This window comes from Callithrix jacchus, chromosome 8, assembly GCF_049354715.1.
Source record: "Callithrix jacchus isolate 240 chromosome 8, calJac240_pri, whole genome shotgun sequence".
NCBI classification, from domain to species: domain Eukaryota; kingdom Metazoa; phylum Chordata; class Mammalia; order Primates; family Cebidae; genus Callithrix; species Callithrix jacchus.
Genome location: NC_133509.1, coordinates 124,820,198 through 124,846,538, shown reverse-complemented (window position 1 = coordinate 124,846,538; position 26,341 = coordinate 124,820,198). Strand labels below are relative to the sequence as shown.

The 26,341-nt window shown below is 39.5% G+C and overlaps 1 protein-coding gene across 10 annotated transcripts in view; it reads left to right on the top strand.

The window, feature by feature from the left end:
- Positions 1–26,341, top strand: part of EFCAB11 (EF-hand calcium binding domain 11) — a 164,458-nt gene that overhangs the window by 1,652 nt on the left and 136,465 nt on the right. For 9 of the 10 annotated variants that reach the window (XM_035262153.3, XM_035262152.3, XM_035262154.3 and 6 more), the window contains exons 3-5: positions 2,900–2,945; positions 19,765–19,866; positions 21,060–21,150. In XM_035262153.3, coding sequence (XP_035118044.1) covers positions 2,900–2,945; positions 19,765–19,866; positions 21,060–21,150 — 239 coding nt within the window. Of the gene's footprint in view, positions 1–2,899; positions 2,946–19,764; positions 19,867–21,059; positions 21,151–24,384; positions 26,254–26,341 lie in introns of those variants that run through there. The other variant, XM_054240270.2, reaches the window with a different exon arrangement.

The window sequence follows — 26,341 nt, the reverse complement described above, 5'->3', positions numbered from 1 at the left end:
AATTCACCAGTAATGAGAATTGAGCTGAGCCTCCACAAACCTCCTACTTTAGTAGGACAAGTTTTCTGTTCACCCCTGTCTTTATGCTTTTCTGCTTACCTGTTACATTCATTCTAGAGAAAGTGCCCTTCTTGTTAAGCTGGAATTAGAGTCAAGATATTGTCTAGATTCAAGAAACTGAACTGCAACCATCAGGCAAAGGGAGCACTCAGGGCTCAGCCTGGAATGCCAACCCCCCACTCTCATTAGACCAGACAGCTTGGCGATTAATTATGGCCCAGCTGTTCCCCATGAGTGGGCTCTACCTTTCTGCCAGATTGAAAGCCCAGCAAAGCCAGGGACCCTGTGATGTAACGCTTCCCCACCCTCTTTGCATCAACATAACATATTTAATGTGAAATTATGATGCACAGTAAATCTTAATATGTTCTCTTGACCCAAGTTGGTTGAACAACCCTGGTGGGCTCAGAGTGGCTCAGCTATGAGGGGATGCTTAGTTACTGTGAAGCTTATTACGGAGCTCAAAGAAGCAATCAGGGCTGACTCTTAGAAATTGCAGCTCTCCTGTTAACCTGTAATCATTTCAGCTGGAGGCAGGTCAGCTAAATAGAGTCAGTCTGTGAAGCATTGTATTTAACTTGGATTCACCTGAAATAATTTTTCTCATTTTGTCTTTATCACCCTTGAGTCTATATGGTTTCAATTTTAGAATGAGGAATTTAATGACAGTTACAGTGATGTAACTTATTGTACATAGGCTCCATGAAATTTAACAGATTTTACTTTTCATACTGGGGTGAAGTTTTCTATTTTATTTTTTAAGCAAATGAACTATTTACTAACCACAGGTCACTAATCAGTATTTATTTATAGCATATCACTTATACACTTTGTCATTTGTACAATGAACTTTTCTTACACAAGTGACAATATATAATTTCTGTGAAATTCAACAGATTTTTATACTAGTTTGAGATTTGGGGTTAATTTTTGAATATTGCTTTTGAGCAAATGAAATATTTACTGATTGCTGATCATGAAGAAGTAAAATACTTACATAATAAATCACTTATACATTCATGCAATTGTTTACATAATGAAATTTATTTATTTATTATTTGAGATAGAGTCTTGCTCTATCACCCAGGCTAGAGTTCAGTGGCGTGATCTAGGCTCACTGCAACGTCCACCTTCCAGGTTCAAGCAATTCTCCCACCTCAGCCTCCCGAGTAGCTGGGACTACAGATGCACACTACCACACCTGGTTATTTATTTATTTATTTTTGTATATTTAGTATAGTTGGGGTTTCACCATGTTGGCCAGGCTAGTCTCCAACTCCTGACCTCAAGTGATCCACCCACCTCAGCCTCCCAAAGTGCTAGGATCACAGGTGTGAGCCACCGTGCCCACCCATACATAGTGAAATTTATTAAGTGTTCCTTTTTAATAAAAGGAATACTTGCTAGTTGCTAGTGATATAAGGATGAATGAAGCACAGTCTCTACTTCAAAGCAGTTCAGAGTTTAATGTGGAGAAACATACAACTGTGACAGATGCCAAGAAAGAGAAGAGATTGAAAAACAAAGTGAAGGGTACCAAGAAGCAAGGCCTAATTCTAGTAATGACTATAACAGTCCTAGTGGTCATTTAGACTAGAGAAGATAGACTACTCTGATAAGTATCTAGGAGCACTTGGTGAGTGGTGGGACAAGTTAGGCCCGGATGATTGACTGGATGCAGTGGTGGTAAGAGTGACATGACCACCAGGAGTGAAGGGATAGCGATGCCACCAATTAAGAGAAAATTTAAGAGTAGTTTTAGAGGAAGTTAGTGAGTTTCTATTGGAATACATTGAGTTTGAGGCAGCTATGGACATTCCAGGTGCATTTACTTGTTAAATACTGTGCTGGCTATTCAGGTTATGGTGGTGAGAATCTGCTGTTAGATCTGCCTCCCTGAGATGTAGGAATCTGAAATTGGGTGGAAAGGGTAGGGATGGAGATAGTTTTGGGGCTCCTTGGTTTCCAGGTGGCTGCTCAAACCATGAGGCTGGATGGGATTGCCCAGGAAAACTATGCAGAATAAGAAGAGTTGTGGTCTGAGGATAAAACGTTAGGGAATACCAGCATTTAAGGGGAGGCAGGGGACTTGAAGAAAATGGCTTGGGAACCATTTGGAAGGGACAAGAGGAACCAGGAGAATGCAGGGAATCCAAGACTGGCAAGAGTTTGAGACTAGAAGTGGAGAAGTTATGTCAGACCCTGCCAAGATTCTAATACTCCAATGCCCTCCTAAAAGTGTGGTAAAGGGCTTATATTTTATCATTCAATGAAAGCAGGTACTCATGCTTTCTGTACAGTGTTTAAAGTCTCAAATGTTTAAAAATGCATAGAGGGAAAAAGCTGATTAGTCTAAAATGATAACAGTGGTTTTCATTGGATAGCTGATTTTTCAATTTTCTTCATAATTGTTTGAATTTTTTGTGCTTTCTACATCAATCATGTGGTACTTCTATAACCAGGAAAAAAATTAAAAAATAGAGCCACCGAGCCCATTATAACAATTGTTTGTATTTGTCTAAAGTAGAAAGGCTGCCTGTTAGATTATATTATATATGGGACAGCCAAATTGATTTTCTGTGCTTAAACTCTTTTGGTCAATGGAATAAAGTTTTGGGGGCCATTAGAGGCTAGCAGATTAGTGTCTGCTATTTTATAGATGTTGATGGAAAAGCAAAATGACTGTTTTAACTGTTGTGTATCCTCACTTGTCTCCTTGGTTCAATAAACTTGGTTTCTTATAAAAATAGATCCTTATTCCCACCCGAAGATTTAAGAACTTGCACTGTGAAAACATTTGATAAAATTACATGTTCTGTTATTTTTTCCTCTTTTCTAGATAGAAGTGGATTCTGTGATGTCTTCAATAAATCCAAATACTTCTGGTAATATGAAAGTTAATGTTAATTTTTAGTACCTTATTTAGACACTGATATGGTTTGGATGTGTCCCCACTCCAATCTCATCTTGAATTCCCATGTGTTGTGGGAGGGACCTGGTGGAAGGCAATTGCATAATGGGGGTGGGTTTTTCCCATGCTGTTCTTGTGATACTGAATACGTTTCATGAGATCCAATGGCTTTATAAAGGGGAAGGGGAGTCCCTGCATAAGCTCTCTCTTTGCCTACTGCCATCCGTGTAAGACATGACTTGCTTTTCCTTGCCTTCTGCCATTGATTGTGAGGCCTCCCCAGCCACGTAGAACTGAAGTCTGTTAAACCTTTCTTTTGTAAATTGCCCAGCCTTGGATATGTCTTTATCAGTAGCATGAAAATGGACTAATACAGACACTCACAAAATGACGATTAAAAACAGAAACTGTATAGCATTATATTTAAGCACGTCTTTGTTTTGTTTCTCATCCAAAAGAAAGGGTTTGGTTGTTTTTATTTTTTTTTAATTTTTAATTTTTGTGGGTGCATATATATATATATACACATATAGAGAGAGAGAGAGAGAGAGGCAGTACATGACATTTTTTGATATAGGCATGTAATGTGTAATAATCACATCATGGGAAATGAGATAACTATTCCCTTGAACATTTATGAGATAACTATTCCCTTGAACATTTATCCTTTGTGTTACAAACCAGTTACACTCTTTAATTATTTTAAAATGTATAACTATTTTGACTATAGTCACCCTGTTGTGCTATCACATACTAGGTATTAATAATCAAATCATGGAGAATGGAGTATCCATCCCATCAGGCCTTTATCTTTCATGTTATCAAGGATCCAATTATACTCTTTTGGTTATTTTTTAATGTACAATTAAGTTATACTTACCATTGCTGTACTATCAAACACTAGGTCTTATTCCTTTTTTTTTTTGCATCCATTAACCATCCACACCTCTTCCCAGCGCACCCGTACCTTTCTCTGCCTCTGGTAACCATCCTTCTACTTCTTTGTCCATGAGTGCAGTTGTCTTGATTTTTAGAATCCATAAGTGAGAATATGCAGTGTTTGACTTTCTGTGCCTTATTTCACTTAACATAATGACCTCCCATTTCCATCTATGTTGCTGCAAATGACAGGATCTATTTCTTTATTATTGCTGAACAGTACTTCATTGTGTATATGTACCACATTTTCTTTATCCACTGATCTGTTGATGGACACTGAGGCTTCCAAATCTTGCCTATTGTGAACAGTGCTGCAACAAACAGTAATGGAGAGTACAGATATCTCCTCTATATGCTAATTTCCTTTCTTTTGGATATATACCCAGCAGCGGGATTGCTGAATTATATGGTACCTCTTTTTTTAGTTTTTTGAGGAATCTCCAAGTGGTTCTCCAGAGTGATTGTACTAATTTGCATGCCCACCAGCAGTTTATGAGGGCTCTCTTTTCTCCACATCCTTGCCTGCATTTGTTATTGCCTGTCTTTTGGATAAAAGCCATTTTAACTGGGGTGAGATGATATTATTGTAGTTTTGATTGCATTTCTCTGATCAATGATACTGAGTGCCTTTTCATATGCCTGTTTGCCATTTGTATGTCTTCTTTTAATTTTGATTATTTATAAATTGGCTTATCACAGAGAAATTTTAAACTGTTAAAGTGCATAAAGGAAAAATATCACTTATAATTTTAACATTCAGAAATGATATGAGGTTTTCTGACTTGTGCAGCTGGATGAATGAACATGGCACCTACTGAAAAGGGATGATGGCAGGCAGGCAGAGGGGTGGTGGGGGTGGGGGCGGAGGCGAGCAATACTTGAGGGTCAGGGAGACTGAGTTCAATTTTGAATATGTTAAGTTTGAGAAGTGTCAGCCTACTGTGTCAAAGCAATCGGACTGTATGAATTTCAGAAGTAAGTTCTGGGTTGAAGATATGTGGGAGTCATCAATCTGCAGATAGATTTTAAAATCATGAGAATGGATGAGACCACCTAGAGAGATAGAGTAGACTGAAAATGTTAAGAACTCTAGCCAGTGGAAGTCAGATGGAAGATGAAGAAATGGCGAAGGAGACTTAGGAGTGACAGAGGGGCAAGAGGAAAATGGAGTGTTTGATCAGAAGCCAAGAGAAGTAGATATTTTAATGAGGAAGGTATGGTCAGCACTATCAAATGCTCCTGAGTGGAGAGGTAGCCTGATGAGTATACTTTGGAGTTTGCCACCTGGAGGTGTTTGGTGACTTTAGCAAGAGGCGTTTCAAAGTGTGGTGAGGGCAGAGTGGGTTGAAGGTAAGTGGAAAGTGATGATAAAGTGTGACGATGTCAGTAGATGAGTCTTTAATTACGTCCAGAGTGGCTGTGGATCAAGAGATGTTTTGTTTGTTTATTATTATTATTACTATTTAAATGGAAGAACGTGTTTCCAATCTTTGCCGAATGATCTGGTGAAGAGGAGGAAAGATTAGAGAGAGGGAAGGAAAGAGACCTATTGTGTAAGGGGAGAGGATCCAGAGCATGTTGGATTGGCTTTTTAAAGATTGCCTTTTTCTGAATAATTTAAAGCTTACAAAAGTTCAAAATAAAATAGTACAGAGAATAGCTTACTCCCTGTGTAAGGTAAACCTTTTACCTAGATTGACATTGTTAACATTTTACCCCGTCTTCCTTCTCCTTTGCACTTTCTGCCACCGCGCCCTTCTCTTCTGTACTGAACATAACTACAATATGCTTGTCATGTTCATAAATATATGTTCATAACTGTATTTCATCTGATTTACCATCTATATTTCAATTTTGTCAGTTAATCTAATAACATCTTTAATAGTATCCTTCCTTTTTTAGTATGTTAAAAAACTACAAGTGTATCTAGGGAAAAAGACACATATGAATAGGAACAAAGATAAGAATGACAGCAGTAGGCTGGTGGTGGTGACTCATACCTGTAATCCCAGCACTTTGGAAGACCAAGGCAGGAGGAATGCTTGATGCCAGGATTTCAAAACCAGCCTGGTCAACATAGTATGAGACACTGTCTCTACAAAAAAAACCAAAAAAATTAGCCAGGCATGATGGCACGTGACTATAATCCTAGCTGCCTGGGAGGCTGAGGCAGGAGGATCTCTTGAGCAGAGGAGTTTGAGGTTGCACTTAGCCGTTATCACACCACAGCACCCCACCCTGGGCAACAGAGTGAGATCTCATCTCTTTAAAAAAAATTCAAAAGAAGGAAAGAAATGGGAACAAAAGATAGATGGAAATAGACAAATAGAAAACAAGTAACAAGATGGTAGAATTAAATCCAATCATTAATGTTGTAGTTTGATGTAAATGATCTCAACAGCCCCATTGAAAGGCAGATACTGTTAAATTAAATAATAGAAACTAACTCTGTATTGCCTAGAAGCCCATTTTAAGTATAAAGGCACGAAAAGATTAGAAATATATACTGTACTGAACACTAACCAAAGAATGCCAGAGTGAGCATATTAATATCAGATGAAGTAGACATCAGAAGAGGGAATATTACCAGGGATAAGAAGAGTCAGTTCGTTAAGGGAATTAAACATTTATGCCCCTGGCCAGGTGCCGTGACTCAAGTCTATTAATTCCAGCACTTTGAGATGCCAAGGCAGACGGATCACTTGAGGCCAGGAGTTTGAGACCAATCATGGTGAAACCCCTGTCTTTATGAAAAAAATACAAAAAAAATTAGCCAGATATGGTGGCACATGCTGGTAATCCCAGCTACTCAGGAGCCTGAGGCACAGGAATCATTTGACCCCAGAAGGTAGAGGTTGCTGTGAGCCCAGATTGTACCGTGGCACTCCAGCCTGGGTGACAGAGCAAGACTCTGTCTCAAAAAAAAAAAAAGAAAAGAAAAAAAATCCTCTAATAACAGAAATTCAAAATACACAAAGCAAAAAACTAATACAACTGTAAAGAAAAATGGACAAAATTAATAAAGCAGGTAGAAATAAAATCAATAAGGATTTTGGAGACATGAACCACATATGACCAATGTGACCTAATTGTCATCTCTAGAATGTTCTAACCAACAACAGCAGAATACACATTCTTTTCAAGTCTACAAAGTGTATTTAATATTGGTCATACTCTGGGCCATTAAATAGATCAATACATTTAAAGTGCAAAGTATGTTCTTTGTGATGGAATTATATTAGAAATCAATAGCAAAGCTGCCTGAAAAAGTTCCAAATAGTTGTTCCGAATAAATAGCACACTTCTAAATAACTCATAAGTCAAATTAAAAATCAAAAGGGATAAATTAGGAAGTATTTTGAATCGAATGAAAAGACCGCATTGCAAATGTTGTAAGATGGATTGAAAGCAGTACTTGGAAAATAGTAGCACTCACTTTCTATGCTTAGGAAAGAATAAAGGTCTCAACTGATGACCTCAGCTTCTACCTTTAATTAACTTCCACCTGTAACTACAAAAAAAGAGCAAATACGGCCCAAAATAAGTGGAGGAAAGGAAATAGGAAATTTTGGAATGAAAATTGATGAAATTGAAAAGAGGACAAACAAGAAAAAATCGAAAGCTGATTTTGTTGAGGTAATCAATAAAAATGAAAAACTATTAGCCACACTGAGAAGGGGAATAAAGGACAGGGATTACCAACATTTAGATTTAAAATCTGTTACTCTTTATATACAAGGTTTAGAATCACATATGAAATATGACTTTCAAGATTATTGCTAGGAGAACATGTTCTTGATATAATCCCTCACTTGATAGAATTGCTCCAGGTTTTAAATTTCTTGTTGAAAATTTTCACACTTTCAAAATATTCAAAGTAATGTTTGATGTTCCATTAGTTACAACTTCTTGATAAAGCCTTTTCTACATTTTTTTTCGTTAGGGTATTTTGTGACTAGTCCAATCTACAGAGAGCTTTGTTTTCTGGCAAAAGGATTTTTCACATTTCCGCATTGATAGGATTTCTCTTTCTTAGGAGTTCCCTGATATTCAGTGAGTTATTCTTTCTGGATGAAGATCTTCCCCTCCTCATTATATAGTGTTTCTCTATTATGTGACTGATATGGATTGGTTGTGTGTCCACCCAGATCTCATCTTATAGCTCCCATAATTGCCATGTGTTGTGGGAGGGACCTGGTGGGAGATCACTGAATCATGGGGGCAGGTCTTTCCCATGCTGTTCTTGTGATAGTGAATAAGTCTCACGACATTTGATGGTTTTAAAAAGAGGACTTCATTTGCACAAAGTTTGTCTTGTCTGCTGCCGTTCACATAAGATGTGACTTGCTCCTCTTTGCCTTCCGGTATGTTTGTGGGGCTTCCCCAGCCATGTGGAACTGTAAGTCCACTAAACCTCTTTCTTTTGTAAGTTGTCCAGTCTCAGGTATGTCTTTATCAGCAGCATGAAAAAAGATTAATACAGTGACTTCTAATACATCAAGTGTGACTATTGCTGAAGGTACTTTAACATTCTTTATTCTTATAGACTTACTTTCTTCTGTATGTCCTCTGATTTTGAATTAAGATTTGACTTCACACTGAATATTTTTTTTCCTTAACTACTTCTCTGATGTACAGAGAGGGGTGGATTCTGGAAGAAAGAATACAGTTCCCACCTGTATTCTCCCAACAGTACTCGTGTGTGTGTGTGTGTGTGTGTGTGTGTGTGTGTGTGTGTGTGTAGAAACTCAAGACCGCAAACATTCACGAAGAGTAAAATAGCCTAGCAAGAAATCACTGCTGAACTCTGCTTGCTGCTAACATGCAATTTTTGTATTAGAACTGTTCAATACTGAACCAATTTCAAACCATCCAGTTTTTCTTCTTTCCCTGTTATTGATATGGTATTTCTCTTGAAGGAAGAGGGCTCATGCACAGATTAAATGTTTCTCCACATGTATTATCTCTCTCCTTAATGTTATGGATCTTGAAGAACTGAAATGGGCCAGATATGGTAGCTCACACCTGTAGTCCCAGCAGTTTGGGAGGGCAAGGTGGGTGAATCAGTTGAGCCTAGGAGTTTGGGACCAGCCAGGGCAACATGGCAAAACCCCATCTCTACAAAAAATGCAAAATTTAGCCAGGCATGATGGCACATGCTAGTCCCAGTTACCCTGGGGGCTGAGGTAGGAGGATTGCTTGAGCCCAGGAGGTTGAGACCACAGCAAGCCATGATCACGCCACTGTACTCCAGCCTGAGTGACAGAGTGAGACCCGAGAAAGAAAGAAACAAAAGTCTGAAATGCTGGCCTTGGCCTCCTGGGAGCTATTTATTCAGGTAATCAACTTCCAAAGTTGTCCTGTATAATACAGCTGACTTGAGAATTCTCCTCTGCTATCTGTTGCTCTTCTTACTTCAGAACAGGGCTCTGGCACACCATCCACAGGATTCTTTGTGCAGGGCCCAGTTGCTGCCGAACTTGCAGGGCAAGGTCTGAGGCATATTCTAGATTGGCCTTGACTCAGCTGCCTTTAGGAAGGGGCAGAGTCCTGAAGCCAGACACCCTGAGCTTTCGGTTTGGGATTATACCTAAACCTGGATGCCCAGGTCCTGCTTCCCAGGGGTTTCTAATCCTCTTGAAAAGTGGGTCATTTCTGTAGAGATTTCCTTGTGAAAATTAAGAAGAGTGAAAAGTTAAGTCAAAGCTGCTAGAAATAAGAGTAGAGTGTCAGGAAGAAGTGTACGTGCTGGGAAAATTTGAGGGCAGCCAGTGTGAGTAGCAGAAAGGTGCTAATGATGTTTTTATTGCCTGTAGCCTGAAAAGCATGTGAATATTAGCAAAAACTGTTGTGGCTGCTTGGAACAAAGAAATACATGAGTGGGAGAAAAAAAATCAAGGCATTTGTTAAAGGAAGCAGCAGATCACAGTTGAGGTCGGTTCTGATTTTACAGTATTGCTATCTCTTTGAGAGGGTTTCATTATAACCCTCATTCTCTGATGCACTTTATACCTTCTCTAAGTGTATAGAATGAAGAAGTTTGCAACTAGAAGAGACCTGGAAAACAGTCATCTGTCCTTATTTTAAAATGAGGAACCTGGGCTTCAGAGAAGAATCACAGAACAATACAGAGGAATAATAAAATAATAAGTACTTGGCATTTGTATGGCTCTTTTGTTTATAAAATCCTTTTACGGTATTTATTATTATTGTAGGTAATTGCAGTGATCATTTCCTGAACAGTTATCATGTGCAGATCTGTGATGAGCACATTCTTCTGTGATGATTGTTATATGTAATACACCTCTATGATATTATGATTATCTGTCCGTTTTCACACTGTGATAAAGAACTACCTGAGACTGAGTAATTTATAGAAAAGAGGTTTGACTCACAGTTTACAGACTTAACAGGAAGCATGACTGGGGAGGCCTCAGGAAACTTAGAATCAAGGCAGAAAGCAAAGGTGAAGCAAAGACCTTCTTCACACAACGGCGGGAGAGAGAATGAAAAGGGAATTGATACACACTTTCAAACAACTAGATCTGGTGAGAACAAGGGGGAAGCCAGCCCCCATGATTCAATCACCTCCCACTAGGCCCCTGCCCTGACAGGGGTTACACTTCCACATGAGATTTGGGTAGGGTAGGGATACGTAGCCAAACCTCATTATATTTTATTTATTATTTTAAGTTATTATTTTTTGAGACAGGGTCTCTAACTCCTGGGCTCAAGTGATCCTCCCACCTCAGCTTCCCAAAGTGCTAACATTATATAGGCATGAGCCACTGTGCCTGGCTGATTATCCCCATTTTATAAGTTAAAAAATTCTGGCCATTCATGGTGGTATGCACCTGTATTCCCAGCTACTTGGGAGACTGAGGTGGGAAGATCGCTTGAGCCCAGGAGTTTGAGACCAGCCTGGCAATGTAGCAGGACCATCTCTCTTAAAAGAAAGTATTAAAAAGTTTAAAAATTAAAAAAATAAATTCAGAAGGCTAGAGAAGTTAAGTAAGTTGCCCAGAGTGGCACCGCTAGCTAGGAAGTAGCATACTAACGTGGTCTGACCTCCAGCCAATTGGTAAGCCTTTCCTTTGCTTTTTAATAGTGCCATGGGTTATATTCCTAATTGTGACAAAATTGAGGCCAGTATTCATTCCCCTAAGGAACTTTATGAATCAATTAGTTGAAGTCAGGAGTGGAATTAATATACAAAACACAAATCACCATGTTCTCTATAGTTGTTCGATGTTAATTTCACATTTGGGTCTGGACTACCTAGTATCCAGAGCAAATAGGAAAACACGAGCAAGTACAGCTGCAGTCAGGGTCCATGCAACAAAACGTTTTTCTAGAGAGGCAGAAGTCCTCCTGCCATGGGATAGTTCTTCTGTGATGGCTCATGGAGGAGAAACTGATGAGTGGATGTCAGTGTCCACAAGCTATTCAATAAATGCACGAGTGAATTTTGTAAGGCTGTTGCTTCATCTTTTCTCAATGTAGACCAGTGTTTAATGTCAGGGCAATTTGAAGGGCAAAGGCTGTGTGTTCCAAGTATACAGATCTCAGATGATCTGACTTTATTCCAGAATAAATTGTAGAGCATTCTATATAAATAAGAACAGCTAAGATTTACAGGGCTTTTCTTTACTGTATGCTAAAAGCTATAAATAAGAACTGAATGGGCATTGTCCCACTGAATCCTCATACACTTGTCTCTGTGTTATTATCTCAGCTCTATATAAAATATGTCTAAGGTTAAAAACCAGAAAAAAGGACTTCGGAATTTTGTTTTCACTAGGTGATTAGATTGAGTGTCTTTTCTGTTTCCTTATACTATTGCCCTTTTAAATGAATGAACATATACTACTTTCATACTTGAAAAAGCTTTCCAGGAACTTACTGTTAACCTTCAACTTTGAATGATGGAAAAATCAAAGAGATTGATTCATCATAACTGTAATTATGGACTGTTTGTTATCCCGTGTAAGGTCCAATTGAAAAATAATGTGTGGACGATTAGGTTAATGGTCAGTTGGCTTGCATGCTTTTATTTATTAACATCTTGTCTGGCTTGTTCTAAACCAGACAGTTGTCTATTACAGGTATCATTTTTCTAAATTTAAATATCCTTTTTCTAGTCTTAGATTCTGTCATAAAACACCCGCTGTTGTGTATGGTTTCTGATTTTGACTCCTATTGAACAAAGGCCAAGGTATAGCAGGGATGAAGGTTTCGGTTGATTTCACATTTCAATTGGCCTCTTAGTTCTTTTCTATAATCAGGAAACTGCATACAAATTAAGGTTACTTTATCTTGAAATCATAATCATGGGACCATTTTGTAATATCTCCTACAGATATTGACACATCCATGTATTTATTTAATTACCCATTTAGAGAATGGTGAATATGTTTCACTATAGAGATGGGGAAGAATTAGGAGACACAGACACTGATCTAAAGATTTTTTTTTTTTTTTCTTAATATGTGGGCTGGGCACAGTGGCTCACACCTGTAATCCCAGCACTTCGGGGGGCTGAGGCAGGCAGATCACAAGGTCAGGAGTTTGAGACCAGCCTGGCCAATGTGGTGAAACTCTGTCTCTACTAAAAATATATAAATTAGCTGGGTGTGTTGGTGAGCGCTTGTAATCCTAGCTACTGGGGAGGCTGGGCAGGAGAATCACTTGAACCTGGGAGGCAGAGGCTGCAATGAGCTGAGATCACGCCACTGTACTCCAGCCTGGACAACAGAGCAAGACTCCGTCTCAAAATAAAAATTTATGTGGTAGGGAAGATGAAAGAAATATTGCCACTTCTTTTATGGCCAGATGTTAGACGAATGGTATAGGCAAGAAAACCTCTAAGAGTTCAGGAGAGCAGCACTGCCCCTAGCGGAGGTGTGGGCCTGGAGCTGGACGTGTTGAAGGATGGGTAGGATTTGAAACAGTGATGGAGCAAAGAGGCGGTAAATGAAAGCAGTGCAGGTGCCAGCCATGTATCCCGCCTCCTGCTCCTTTTGCTGGCACTGTGCTCTCTATGCGGAGTTCTTCAGAGACCCTCTTCTCCTATGATATCCACATCAGTGCCTGAAATCTCTTCCTTCTAGATCCCTGTTCTTTTACAAATCTCTCTCCCTGCTCAGATTTGCATACCTAAATATATCAGCTATCATGCTGTTAATGCAGCCCTCCCATTAACAGAATCCACTCACCTTGGATTTTTGCCTTTTTTTTTTTTTTTAACATCTCTAACAGCAAGGAATATAGTACATAACTGTAAATGAATTGTGTCCAGCCGAGTCAGCTGACATGATGAGAGTTGGGAAGGATTAAGGATGGGGTTGCATGGAAGGAAGGATGAAGCTTTAAAGTCCAGAATAAGGTATTAGGACTTCGTGCTGTTTAATACCAAGGAGGCTTTGAAGCTTTATGAGCAGGAGATGTACATAACAAAAAAGTAACAATTCCTACCTGGGTTTGATAGAAATAAGATTTCATTTCTCTATTCTGTAACTGTTTGTTGCTGTTTTGTTCTGTTTTGTTTTTTGAAATGGAGTTTTGCTCTTGTTGCCCAGGCTGGAGTACAGTGATGTGGTCTTGGCTCACTGCAACCTCTGCCTCCCAGGTTCAAGCCTGGAGGTGAACATGTGATTCTCCTGCCTCAGCTTCCGAAGTAGGTGGGATTACAGGTGCCCACCACCACGCCCAGATAATTTTTATATTTTTAGTAGAGATGGGGTTTGACCATGTTGGCCAGGCTGGTCTTGAACTCCTGGCCTCAGGTGATCTGCCCGACTTAGCCTCCCAAAGTGCTGGGATTACAGGCGTGAGCCACTATGTCTGACCTATAACTGGGGTTTTTACTCATTTTCCCTCCAATTATATCGTAAAACTTGATTTCTTCCATTAAGGTAGATTATTTTCTCTTTATTTTCCAACATTTCTATAGTAAACTGGAAGGAAATATTATCCTCTGAATTCACTTATCAGAGATGACAGCTTACTATTTTTGAGGTCACTTACACCTACCATCCTTACAGTCTTTCTATGCAAACACATTGTATCCCTCCCCCACCCCTTCACTGTCATGGCCTCCAAAATCATAATCTGAACTTTGTGTCTCAAACTAGAGAAGGCTTGCATGATCCCTTTTGAAAGACTGCTTCATCCTTTTAAACACTAATTTTTAAACATTTTTTAACTCCTGGAAAAGTCAATATGTGGCACAATGAATATGAACTCTTCCTTTCTACTAAATCTGGGACCAGGCTTAGAGTCCAAATAACTTGCCATTTTTATTGTTTTCTTTTTCACTCTCCCCAGGTTTACTGCAGTTTCTAATTTGAGCTCACTGTGATAGCCAGATGCTAGACTCCTTCATTTTCAAGAGGATTTCTCTGTGTGCACTGACCCTGAAGCTTAGAACTGTGAACCGCAGAAAACTATACATAATGGAACTTCCAAGGGAAAAATTTATATAGTTTTGTTGGACTTTTTGAATATATCTTCCCCTGTGGTGAAAGATGATTACCCTCCTAGGAAACTGCTTATAAACAAACAAGTAGGAAAAAATAACATTTCTAGTCTCTCTCTCTCTCTCTCTCTCTATGACATACAGATATCACATATATTAAGTAGTTTGGAAACCCAAAAAATATATATTTTACGGAACATGAAGAAAGTCCACTTTGCCAAGGATTGTTTATAAAGTGGAAGATGTTTTCCAGTTGTATGTACAAAAAAAATAAATGCATGGGACTGGCAGAGTCAGGAAGGATTTGTAAAGATCGTTGGTTCAGTGGTCTTTAAGCCATGATCCTCAATCCTGGATCCTTTGGGGACACATTCAAAGACACTGCTACATAAGGAAGAATGGGAAGCCCTTCAAACCAAATAGTTCTGTCTTCATCTCCTCTACACATGAGGCTTTCCATTTTCATATAAAGAAGAACATTCCTACAGCTAAAAAAAGAAAAATTAGTTTGCCAACTGTTGATAGAGTCCAATGACCCAGGCAATTTCTGAGTATATTCTGCAGACTATTAACAATAAACACAGATAAACACATAGGTCTGTGTGGTTCCTAATGTTGCGATCCTAATTTGTAACCACAGTAAAGTATGTTTAGGTAACTATTATTAGCGGAACAGTGTACACAAAAGACTCAACATCATATTTGAAATTAGAATTTTCTGAACATATTCTTCCTCTGGAGGCGGGGTGGGAGGGGACACATTTCTTCTTGGGTATGAAATCTGATGTCAGTAGAATTACTGAAAAGCTTTGTGAAGAGGTAATTTTAGGTGTGAATGTTGTGACAGCAGGTGGAGCTAGTAGTGGGAACTATTTCTAGGCTATTGAAAGAGCTAGCTGTATACAGCTTACGTTAATGTGTTTTCATTGCAGAGCTTCAGGAATAGCATGTTATTATGTATTCGCTTTGGAAAGTGATTGTATTACTACAACACGAGAGCTGAGCTGAGTGGAAACTTCTCTGTGCATTTTAGAAAAGGGGCTTGTATTTGGATAAGTATTGTCTTGGAAGACTAAGACAAAGACATAGAAGGGAGGGGATATGTTCACACATTATGTACTTGAGTTTAATCTTTAGTGTGTGGACTTTAAAAAATAAAGTATATGATTGTGTGGGAAAATAGCGTGAAAGAAATTGATTATACATACAGAGTAATTTGTGTTACTGGATGTCTTTTAAGTGGTAATAGGCATACAGTTTAAATCTACACACATTTTCTAGTAAAAGCTAAAGAACATTTGTTTTTATCCTGCAATATTGTGAAATAAAGACCCAAATACTTCATAGTTATGCAAATACTCATGAGTTATCCGAATATGTAATTTAAAAGATGTCGTCACTCATGTACTTTTTTTTCTTGTGAGTTACGCAATGAACCATGGAATTGTGCTTGTTTTTCCCCTTTATCATTTCTCTAGGTCAAATGCAATGATAAGAGCAAATATTATGGATGTAGTTCTCCCTGAATTTTGGTTGGTTTTTACTACATCATGTTTTAAGAGTTTGGGTTTCTGAAGTGACTATTTTGCTGGCTATGTGAATAGAAAGTGACCTACTTTTTGGCATTCATATACAGAATAATAAGATCATTAAAAACTTTTTTTTTCTTTTTTTGAGGCAGAGTCTTGTTCTGTCACCCAGGCTGGAGTGCAGTGGCACGATCTCAGCTCACTGCAACCTCCACCTCCTAGGTTCAGGTGATTCTTGTGCCTCAGCCTCCCAAGTAGCTGGGATTACAGGTGCATAATAGGTCCACACCTAGCTAATATTTGTATTTTTAGTAGAGACAGGTTTTGCCATGTTGGCCAGGCTGGTCTCAAACTTCTGACCTCACTCAGGTGATCCACCTACCTCAGCCTCCCGAAGTGCTGGGATTACAGGCATGAGCCACCACACCTGGCTAATTTTTATATTTTTAGTAGAGACAGATTTTGCCATGTCCATGCTGGTCTGGATCTCCTGACCTCAATCGATCTTCCCACCTTGGCCTCCCAAAGTGTTGGGATTATAGGCATGAGCCACCACGCCTGTTCTAAAATACACATTTTAAGCCTGGTGTGGTGGCATATGCCTTTAGTTCCAGCTAATGGGGAGATTGAAGTGGAGGATCACTTGAGGCTAGAATTTTTAGGCTGCAGTGCACTGTGGTCATGGCTGTGACTAGCCCCTGTACTCCAGCCTGAGCATCAGAGGCAGACCTTGTCTCTAGGAGAACCCCCCCACCACATAGACATTTTAATGATTTTGCTAAAAACTAGAAATAACATCTTATTTGTTATTAATTGAATGTTACTCAGCAAACATGTAATGCATGCCTACTGTCTGCTAGGCATCATGCTAATCGTGGGATAAAATTTTGAACCCTGTACACTGCTTTCCCTCAGCATGTCTCAGGCAGACGTGCGGCCAAATAATTACCATAGATCCTAATCACTTCTGTGATTACATAATCAACAAAGGGCTGTCGGGTCACAGAAAAAGGACTCAGCTGTGAGAAATCAGGGACACATTCAAATAGGAGATGTTGCCTGGGTTGCATCTGGAAGGAGATGTAAACATTCACTAGGAGAAAAAAGGAGCAAGTTCATGATTCCAGGCAGCGTGTTTTACACAGGCAAAGGTGTAGAGTATGAAAGGGCCTCTTTTCTTGGGGAAGCACCAGGAAGTTGACTAGGAAGCCCTGAGAGGTAGATGGGGGTATGTTTCTGCAGGCCCTCATAGGACATGCCATTATCAGTGAATGAATTATTCAAGAATTTCAGCTACTCTAGATGCTACTTAATTGACTAGCTTCTGGTGTTCATGAAAGTAAAGTTATGGATATGACCTTATGGGAACATGACATGGCTAGACTTCAATTTTAACCTCAGGAATTTTGCATATGTTCTTTGTCACAACAGTGATTAGATAAGAATGGAGCTGCATCAATTTTTTTTTCTTTTTTTTTTTTTTTGAGATGGAGTCTTGCTCTGTCACCCAGACTGGAGTGCAGTGGCACAATCTCAGCTCACTACAACCTCCGCCTCCTGGTTTTAAGTGATTCCCCTGCCTCAGCCTCCCGAGTAGCTGGGACTACAGCACGTACCACCACACCCAGCTAATTTTTGTATTTTTAGTGGAACCGGGGTTTCACCGCATTGGCCAGGATGGTCTCGATCTCCTCACCTTTGACCTCATGATTTACCCACCTTGGCCTCCCAAAGTGCTGGGATTATGGGGGTAAGCCACTATGCCTAGCGTGGAACTGCATCAGTGTGTATCCCCACAACTATGGAAAAAATACTACACGTGCTAATTTACTACAGTACATATGATTGAGCACCTGTCAGGCACTCGGGTAGGTGAGGGAGGCATGTCTTGTCCAGAAGACAGCTGGCCACCTCCTGAACTTCCCTTGGTTTTCTTTGGAGCACTTCACACTTCACACATCTGAATGGCAACTCTTCATCTCACCCCAATTTCACTCTTCCCCCAGACAGAACCTTTCTTTAAGTAGCTCTTCCAGCCAGAATCTATGGGATATTCTTGACATCTCCTCCTTTCTCACCCGCCACATCTAGTTCTTCATCAAGCTATGTCATTTAGATTCTAAAATATATCTGGAAACCTTCCACTCCTCTCACCCCCACTGCCAGCAACCTGGCAACCACATCTCTCACCAGTAGGCTCCTAGCTGGTCTCTCTTTTTAGGTTTTTTTCTCCCCCACCCCAATCCTATTTTCAAGATAATAGCCAGAAAGATCTTTCAAAAATCAGGTCATATAACTTCCCAATTCGGACCTTCTGTTGACTTCCTTTGCACTTAAATAAAACCCAAATTATTTACTATGACCCACAGGAGCCTGTGAGTTTTGGCCCCTGCCTCCCTCCCCAGCCTCATCTTGTATCACTTCTCTCTGGCTCACTCCGTTCCAACCACAGCAGCCATTTTTCATTTTCCCGCCCTGCCACCCCACGGCCTCAGCACAGGCTGTCTCTACTGCCAGCAATGCTCTTCTTTGCAACATTAGCCAGTTGGTATTGTCTCAAGGTTTATATCTGGGCTTAAATATCTCCTCCTTGAAGGGATCTCTCCTTCACCAGAGTCTACTCTACATAAGGATTCCTGGGAATCTTTTTCACAACCTCATGTCTTCCCCTCATTGCCCATGCCACAGTTTGCAATGAGGTGTGCATTTGCATTTGAACCTGTGTAATGACTGCCTTCCCCACCAGACAGGGTGCTCCCTTGGAAGCATGTATGTTCTCTTTTCCCCTCTATTTCCAAAGCTTAATACAGTGCCTCGTCCACAGTAAGTCCTAAAACATTATAAAGGACTCATTTGAAAACAGAAAGACAGATCATTGTTTTAAGTTGATAAATCTTTAAATATAAATAAAGATGTAGGAAATTAAAAAAACCATTTCTACATTTTTTAAATGATTGGACCTATTTTAGAAAAGTATACAGCTTAGTATTACCTCACTAAAAGAAAAAACGTGCATGTGGTTATTGTATGGTTGGGGCTATTTTTAAAACGGAGCGATGATGTTTTTTATGGAAATCCTGAGTTATATAAATGAACCGCTCTTTTTATATATTTAGAGCTCAGTTCACCAACATGTTTAAATTCTTGGCTTCGCTCTTTAAACCTACTACAAAGATCACATTAGAATTCATTTTAATAGACATCGTAAGCACAGTATCCAATCTCATTTTATCACGCTGGGCTCTTTTATTATCAGAGTCACAGGAAGCTGAGCCTGAGGCTGCTCCACACGTTGTGGGGTGTATCCAGGGCTGGGGATGGTGCCAGCTCTGTTGTTTATGTAATATTCTCTCCACCTTTATCTGTGGTATGCAACTGGTATTGACTTTTAAGAAACTACTTCTCTGACCCGATCTCCCAGTTGGAAAAAAGAAACCTGCCGTTGTGACATCTGGCTAGGAAAAAAGGGATCAAAGAAACATAAGGAAAGAAATTAGGAGACCTTATTTAATAAGTAGTTTCATGCCTATTCGAGCTGATAGAGGAAAGAGTGTTAAACTTTTTCAAGTTCACCATTCCTTTACCCCTGGAAAAAGCTCAATGAACCCTAAAAGTCTCTTGCATTTTCACTATTGATTTCTAGTGTTGGATCTGTTAAATGTTAGCTTCTAGCAAAATGCCTTTTTAGGTCTTCAGGAAACTTTATAGATCATGAATAAATACTGTTCACCAAAAGTAAGATAAAATTTGATTATTGGTGATATTTCTGACTGTTCATTTCTATTTAATTTTTTCTTAAAGAGGAAGACAGTAATCTTTGAAAAATTGTTTTTTTTTCCAATTTTTAGGTATATTACTTGAGGAGTTTTTAAATATTGTAAGGAAGAAGAAGGAAGCTCAACGATATCGGAATGAAATAAGACACATCTTCACAGCCTTTGACACGTACTGTAAGTGTCTCTGAAGTGTTTCGATATAAAAAATTGCTATTAAGGGATTGCAAATAGGATTTTATACCCAGTAAATCAAGCATATAATATACTTGGAAGATTAGATTACTGTGTTCATTAGCTGTTACCTTAGGTATTGGTGCACGTTTTTTTCTGCATCGTGATCTTAAATTCTTAACATTTATCATGGATGAAATAGTATTTACAGGCTGGGTGAGGTGGCTAACACCTGTAATCCCAGCACTTTGGGAGGCCGAGGCAAGCCGATCACCTAAGGTCGGGAGTTCAAGACCAGCCTGACCCACATGGAGAAACCCTGTCTCTACTAAAAATACAAAAATTAGCTGGGCATGGTGGCGTATGCCTGTAATCCCAGCTACTTGGGAGGCTGAGGCAGGAGAATCACTTAAACCCAGGAGGCAGAGGTTGTGGTGAGCTGAGATTGTGCCATTGCACTCCAGTCTGGACAACAAGACCAAAACTCTGCCTCAAAAAACAAAAGCATTTACAGTTATATAGTTGTATTAATATATTATACCTCAGTGATCATGGGGACAGCAAAAGGACTGGCCATGGGGGATATAGGACATGAACCACCTATGGAGGTATGGGAGACTGTGTGGTTTCTTTGTCAACTCTTGCTCTGACCTACATATGATTGGTGGAATTATTTTCTCACATAGGGTGTTGCTGAGAGGGGTGGCTGCAGACCTTCTAAGCCCCATAGGTCATACACAGAATGAAAAGATTGTGGAGACTAGGTTCAATGTCTTGGCTGCCATTATGGTTTCCTTCTAAATATTAACATTTCATGATTTCAATACCAGGCAAGGGAAAAGTCGTGAATTTTGAAGACTGCATTGTTTTGGCAACTCTCAAAGACTCAAAGTCTAACACCATTGTTATAGTGCATGTCTCATATATGAATCCCTGGGACTGAGAGAATCAGCAAAATGACAGGGTCACAAGTGACCTTGAAGATCAGCTGGGACTACACTGAAGTAAAGTATGATTAGATTCTTAAATTCTTCAGATGAGACAACCTCAGAGTACCTTATGTGTAAAATAAATCATAAATTACTGCTTTTCTCCTAGTGATATACTAAAATAAGTTTTACACAAATGTTACAGCTGAAGTAACATTTCATAGGGCTCATCAAAGTAAGTGAATATTTTTTATTGTTTTCAAATAGATCGTGGATTTTTAACTTTGGAAGATTTCAAAAAAGCATTTAGGCAGGTGGCTCCCAAATTACCAGAAAGGACTGTTCTCGAGGTATTCAGGTAAGGCATCAGAATCTTTCTGTACACCCACGTTGTGATGTACCATTTGCTTTTACATATTTTTGACTTTATGGAAAGCACTTACTTATTCTGATTGTTTAGCCAAGAGCATTTTTGTCTTGCAGCCTAGTGTCATGATGCAGGAGGGAAATCTATAGTTACCTGCGAGTCCTTCCATGCCCTCGACAGTGGACTGTAAAGGGAGGGGGGGCTTGTACACCAGCCAGGTGCATACAAGCACTTGTGAGTAGGGGCAGGAGAGGAACAGGAAGAAAGTGGAACTTCTTCAGATACTTCTGTATGAACCAAGGGAAAATGAAGCTTTATTAATATTTAGCATGGATGCTGGTGTCCTCACATGGTTTGTATTTCAGACGAACACAGGTTAACTGTGGCTCTTGAGTTGTCTGGAAAGACCTGTTGGAGTTGCCTGATGGTAGCCTCCTCCTTCGCTTGCTTTCAAAGCTGCCGACATATTGCAGTTCACACGTACCTGATAAAGTGGATTTAAAGATTACATTATGTGGTTCTTATGAACGAATCCTGACAAAATGGACAAGTGGCTTAAAAGCAGTTTCTGATAGGAGACTGCAGACTGAAGGTAGTATGAATAGTGCAAACACATGCTGATGTGAGAACACAGCAGAGCTGTCTCTTCTGTGACTCCCAGCATGAGCTCTTCATCAACCCTGTTACCAGGTGCATTCGTTAGGGTTTGGCAAACCAGCGAGAGCCAGAAAACCCAAAAGAACGGAAACTCAAAAAAGATAGAAATTCATTTATCTGACACGTAAACATAGGCAAACCAGGGCTTAATGTTGAGCACACAGTTGGGAAGGATCCAGATTGCCCCTTTTCTTGTTGCTTTGGCTGCATCAACACCTGGCTTCTCCCTCTTACTTCAAGATGGTTGCTTAAGTTTCAGGAGTCAAATCTGAATTCCAGCTGGTAGGAGGAAAAGAAAGCAGGAAGGGATTCCACTCCTTTTCAGGATATATATATTTTCTACTTAGAACCCAGTGACCAAAACTTAGTTCCAAGGTCATGCATAGCTGCAAGGGGGGAGGGTTCTGGAAAATGTAGTCTTTGCTCTGGGCAATGATGAGCCTAAGAATAGAGGTTCTGATGCCAAGGAAGAGGGGGAGAGAATGGATATTGGGGAACATCGGGAACATCTGCCAGATGTTCCCATTTGGGATAAAAGTAATTTTTTTTTTTTTTTGGGAGGAAGGGAGGAAGGCAGGAAGGGAGGAAAGGAGGGAGGGAGGGAGGGAGAGAGAGAAGGGAAGGAAGGAAATCGGGCAATGAGAGAGACATTGCCGACCTGGATCTAGAGGTCTACAAGTTGATTTCGTTTTTTCTTTTTTTGAGAGAAGGAAAGAAAAAAAAGGACTGAAGGAGAGGAAGAAAAAGAGGGAGAGAGAACAGAAATGTTGCTTTATTCTAAAAAAAAAAAATGGGTATTAATAATAGCCAATCAATATTTCATTTAAACCTATGAGTAGGTGTGATGTGGTATTGACAAGAATGTATATTTTGTGTATTTGAAGTGGAGAGCTCTATAAATATTTATTAAGTTTACTTGTTCCGGATCTGAGTTGGAGTCCTTGATATCCTTATTAATTTTCTGTCTCATTGAGTCTAAGTCTCTCTGTATCTGGGTGTTAAGATCGTTGGCTCTTGTTGTTGCATTGATCCTTTTACCACTGTACCTTTGTTGCTTTGAAATCTATTTTATCAGATACGAGAATTGCAACTCCTGCTTTTTATTTATTTATTTATTTATTTATTTATTTATTTATTTATTTATTTATTTATTTATTTATTTTTGCTCTCCATTTGGTTGGTAAATCTTTCTCCATCCCTTTGTTTTGAGTCTTTGTGTATCCTTGCATGTAAAATGGGTCTGGATGTAGCATACCGTTGGGTTTTGGCTGTATCTTTTGATTGGGGGATTTAGTCGATGTAAATTTAGGATTACTGCCATTTGATGTTAACTGGCTGTTTTATCCATTCGTTGATGTAAATTCTTCTTTATGTTGGTGCTCTTTACTTTTTGGTATATTTTTAGAAGGGCTGAAACTGGTTGTTTCTTTCTATGTGTAATGCTTCTTTCAGAAGCTCTTGTAAAGCAGGCCTGGTGGTAATAAAATCTCTGAGTACTTGCTTGTTCATAAAAGATTTTATTTTGCCTTCAGTTGTGAAGCTTAGTTTGGCTGGATATGAAATTCTGGGCTGAAGATTCTGTTCTTTGAGGATGTTGAATATTGGCCCCCACTCTTTTCTGGCTTGTAGAGTTTCTACTGAGAGATCTGCTGTGAGTCTGATAGGCTTCCCTTTGTGGGTAACCTGACCTTTCTCTCTGGCTGCCCTTAGTATTTTCTCCTTCGTTTCAACTCTGGTGAATCTAACGATTATGTGCCTTGGGGTTGCTCTTCTTGAGGAATATCTTTGTGGTGTTCTCTGTATTACCTGGGGTTGAATATTGACCTGCTTTGCTAGTTTAGGAAAATTTTCCTGAATAATATCCTGAAGAATATTTTCCAGCTTGGATTCATTCTCTCCGTCGCATTCAGGTACACCTATCAAATGTAAATTTGGTCTTTTCACATAGTCCCACATTTCTTGGAGACTTTGCTCATTCCTTTTTATCCTTTGTTCTCTAATCTTGTCTTCTCGTTTTATTTCATTAAGTTGGACTTTGACTTCTGATATCCTTTCTTCTACTTGAACAATTCAAGTGTTTAAACCTGTGCATACTTCTCGGAGTTCCTGTATTGTATTCTTCAGTTTCATTAATTAACTTATATTTCTCTCTAAGTTGTCTATTCTCATTAGGGTTTTGTCAAACCTTTATTCAAAGTTCTTAGTTTCGTTACATTGGGCTACAACATGTTCTTTTTACTCACAGAAGTTTCTTATTATCCATCTTCTGAAGCCTGATTCTGTTAATGGGATGCGCTCATTCTCCATCAAGCCTTGTTCCCTTGTTGATGAGGAACTGTGATCCTCTTTAGAGGGAGAGGCATTCTGATTTTGAGTATTCTCAGCCTTTTTACGCTGGTTTCTTCCCATCATTGTAAATTTATCCAACTGTCGTCTTTGTAATTACCAACTTTCAAATTAGGTCTCTGAGTGGACGTCCAAGTTGTTAATTCCCAGGGCCGAAATATGAGCAACCCACTGCGCTGGCCAAAACAGCGGTGTTAAGACTGATGGTGCTTTTCTGCCTAGGAATCTCCAGTCCAGCTTCCTTCTCGAGTCTGTAATAGGTGACTCTGCCTTCCTGGAGCTCCAAACCTTGGTCAGAAGGGGAACCAGTCCCGTTTACTCTGCACCAAGAGCTGCCGCGCCGAGGTGCCAGCAAAACCGCTGCACCAGCCACAAGAGTCATGCTGGCGACCTGTGCGGCTCCTCCCAAACCTCAGTCAGAAGGGGAACCAGTCCCGTTTGCTCTGCACCACGAGCTGCCACGCCGAGGTGCTGGCAAAAGCGCTGCGCCGGCCACAAGAGTCGCACTGGTGACTCGTGCGGCTCCTCCACTGGAATCTTCTGCTCCATGAGCGACAAAAATTTGTCTGAAAGTGTGGCCTCCTCTCGTTCTCTGCGCTTTCACTGGGAGCTGCAATCCTGAGATGTTAGCGATCAGCCATCTTGGATCGTTCCCAAAAAGTGGGATAAAAGTAATTTAATGAAATATGACCAGAGCCAGTCCTTCTCAATAGAAATTATTAAGCAGGTTACTTGAAAAAGGATTTGCAGTCATTATCATTAAAATATATGAAATTCATTTGCTGCATCGTTGACAAGCTACTGAGCAAGCTATTGATGAAGAGCAAAGAAGTTAAAGCCAGATGCATACAAAGTGCTTATAGGAAAATATTACTTAGCTGATTTTGTAACAGCAAGTCCTTTAAAATGTAGCATCTTTGTATTTTGTGATGAGATAGGTAATATCAATATACTTCTACCACACAAAGTTGTCTTCAACAAAGGAACTAAAAATTGATAGTCATTTTCTTTTTGCAGAAAGACAAATTGTCGAAATTTGCTGAACTTTATGTGTTAATTGGTTTTAGTAGATACTACCTTGTAGAGATTTTTGAAAAATATCTTTAAATATGGCCATTCAAGATACAGGCAATGTTTTAACAATGAATGGGAAAGTAACACCTTCTTAGAAGAAAAGCTGTGCTACAGGGAGAACATTTTTGAAATACACATTTGAAAATGTTATTTTAAAACATCATGTATGTCACCTGTTAAAAATCTTCATATCTGCATGTTTGATACATTTAAAATGGAATGTCCTGGCTGGACGTGGTGGCTCACACCTGTAATCCCAGCACTTTGGGAGGCCAAGGTGGGTGAATCACCTGAGGTGAGGAATTTGAGACCAGCCTGGCCAAGATGGTAAAACCCTATCTCTACTAAAAAGACAAAAATTAGCTGGGCGTGGTAGCATGCGCCTATAGTCCTAGCTACTCGGGAAGCTGAGGTAGGAGAATTGCTTGAAAACCTGGGATGCAGAGGTGAGTTGAGATCACACCACTGCACTCCAGCCTGGGTAACAGAGTGAAACTGTCTAAAAAAAAGAAAAAACAAAAAAAAACCCAGAATGTCCTAACCTAGCTAAAAATATCTACGAAGTTGTGGTGATTTTAGCATACAATTTTTAAAAACAGAAATTTGGCCTGGTGTGGTGGTTCATACTAGTAATTCTAGCACTTCAGGAGGCCAAGGCAGGAGGATTGCTTGAGGCCAAGAGTTCAAGACCAGCCTGGGCAACATAGATCCTATCTCTACACAAAATACAGAAATTAGCCACGTGTGGTGGCATATACCTGTAGTCCTAGCTGCTACCTACTTGGGAGGTTGAGATGAGAGGATCTCTTGAGCTCAGAAGTTCAAGGCTCTAGTGAGTCATGGTTGCACCACTGCACCCCAGCCTGGGCAACAAAGCAAGACCCTATCTCTTTAAAAAAAAAAAAGAAATATATATACATATATGTATTTTTAAAAGTCCCTCTTTCTAAGGGGTAGGGTATATCATGAAAATGTATTAAAGTATTAGAGCAATTGAATTATATATATAATTACATGTACTATATAATTGTAATATTGTATATAATTGCATATATGTAATATATAATTATAGATATTTAAATATGTAATATACAATATATAATTT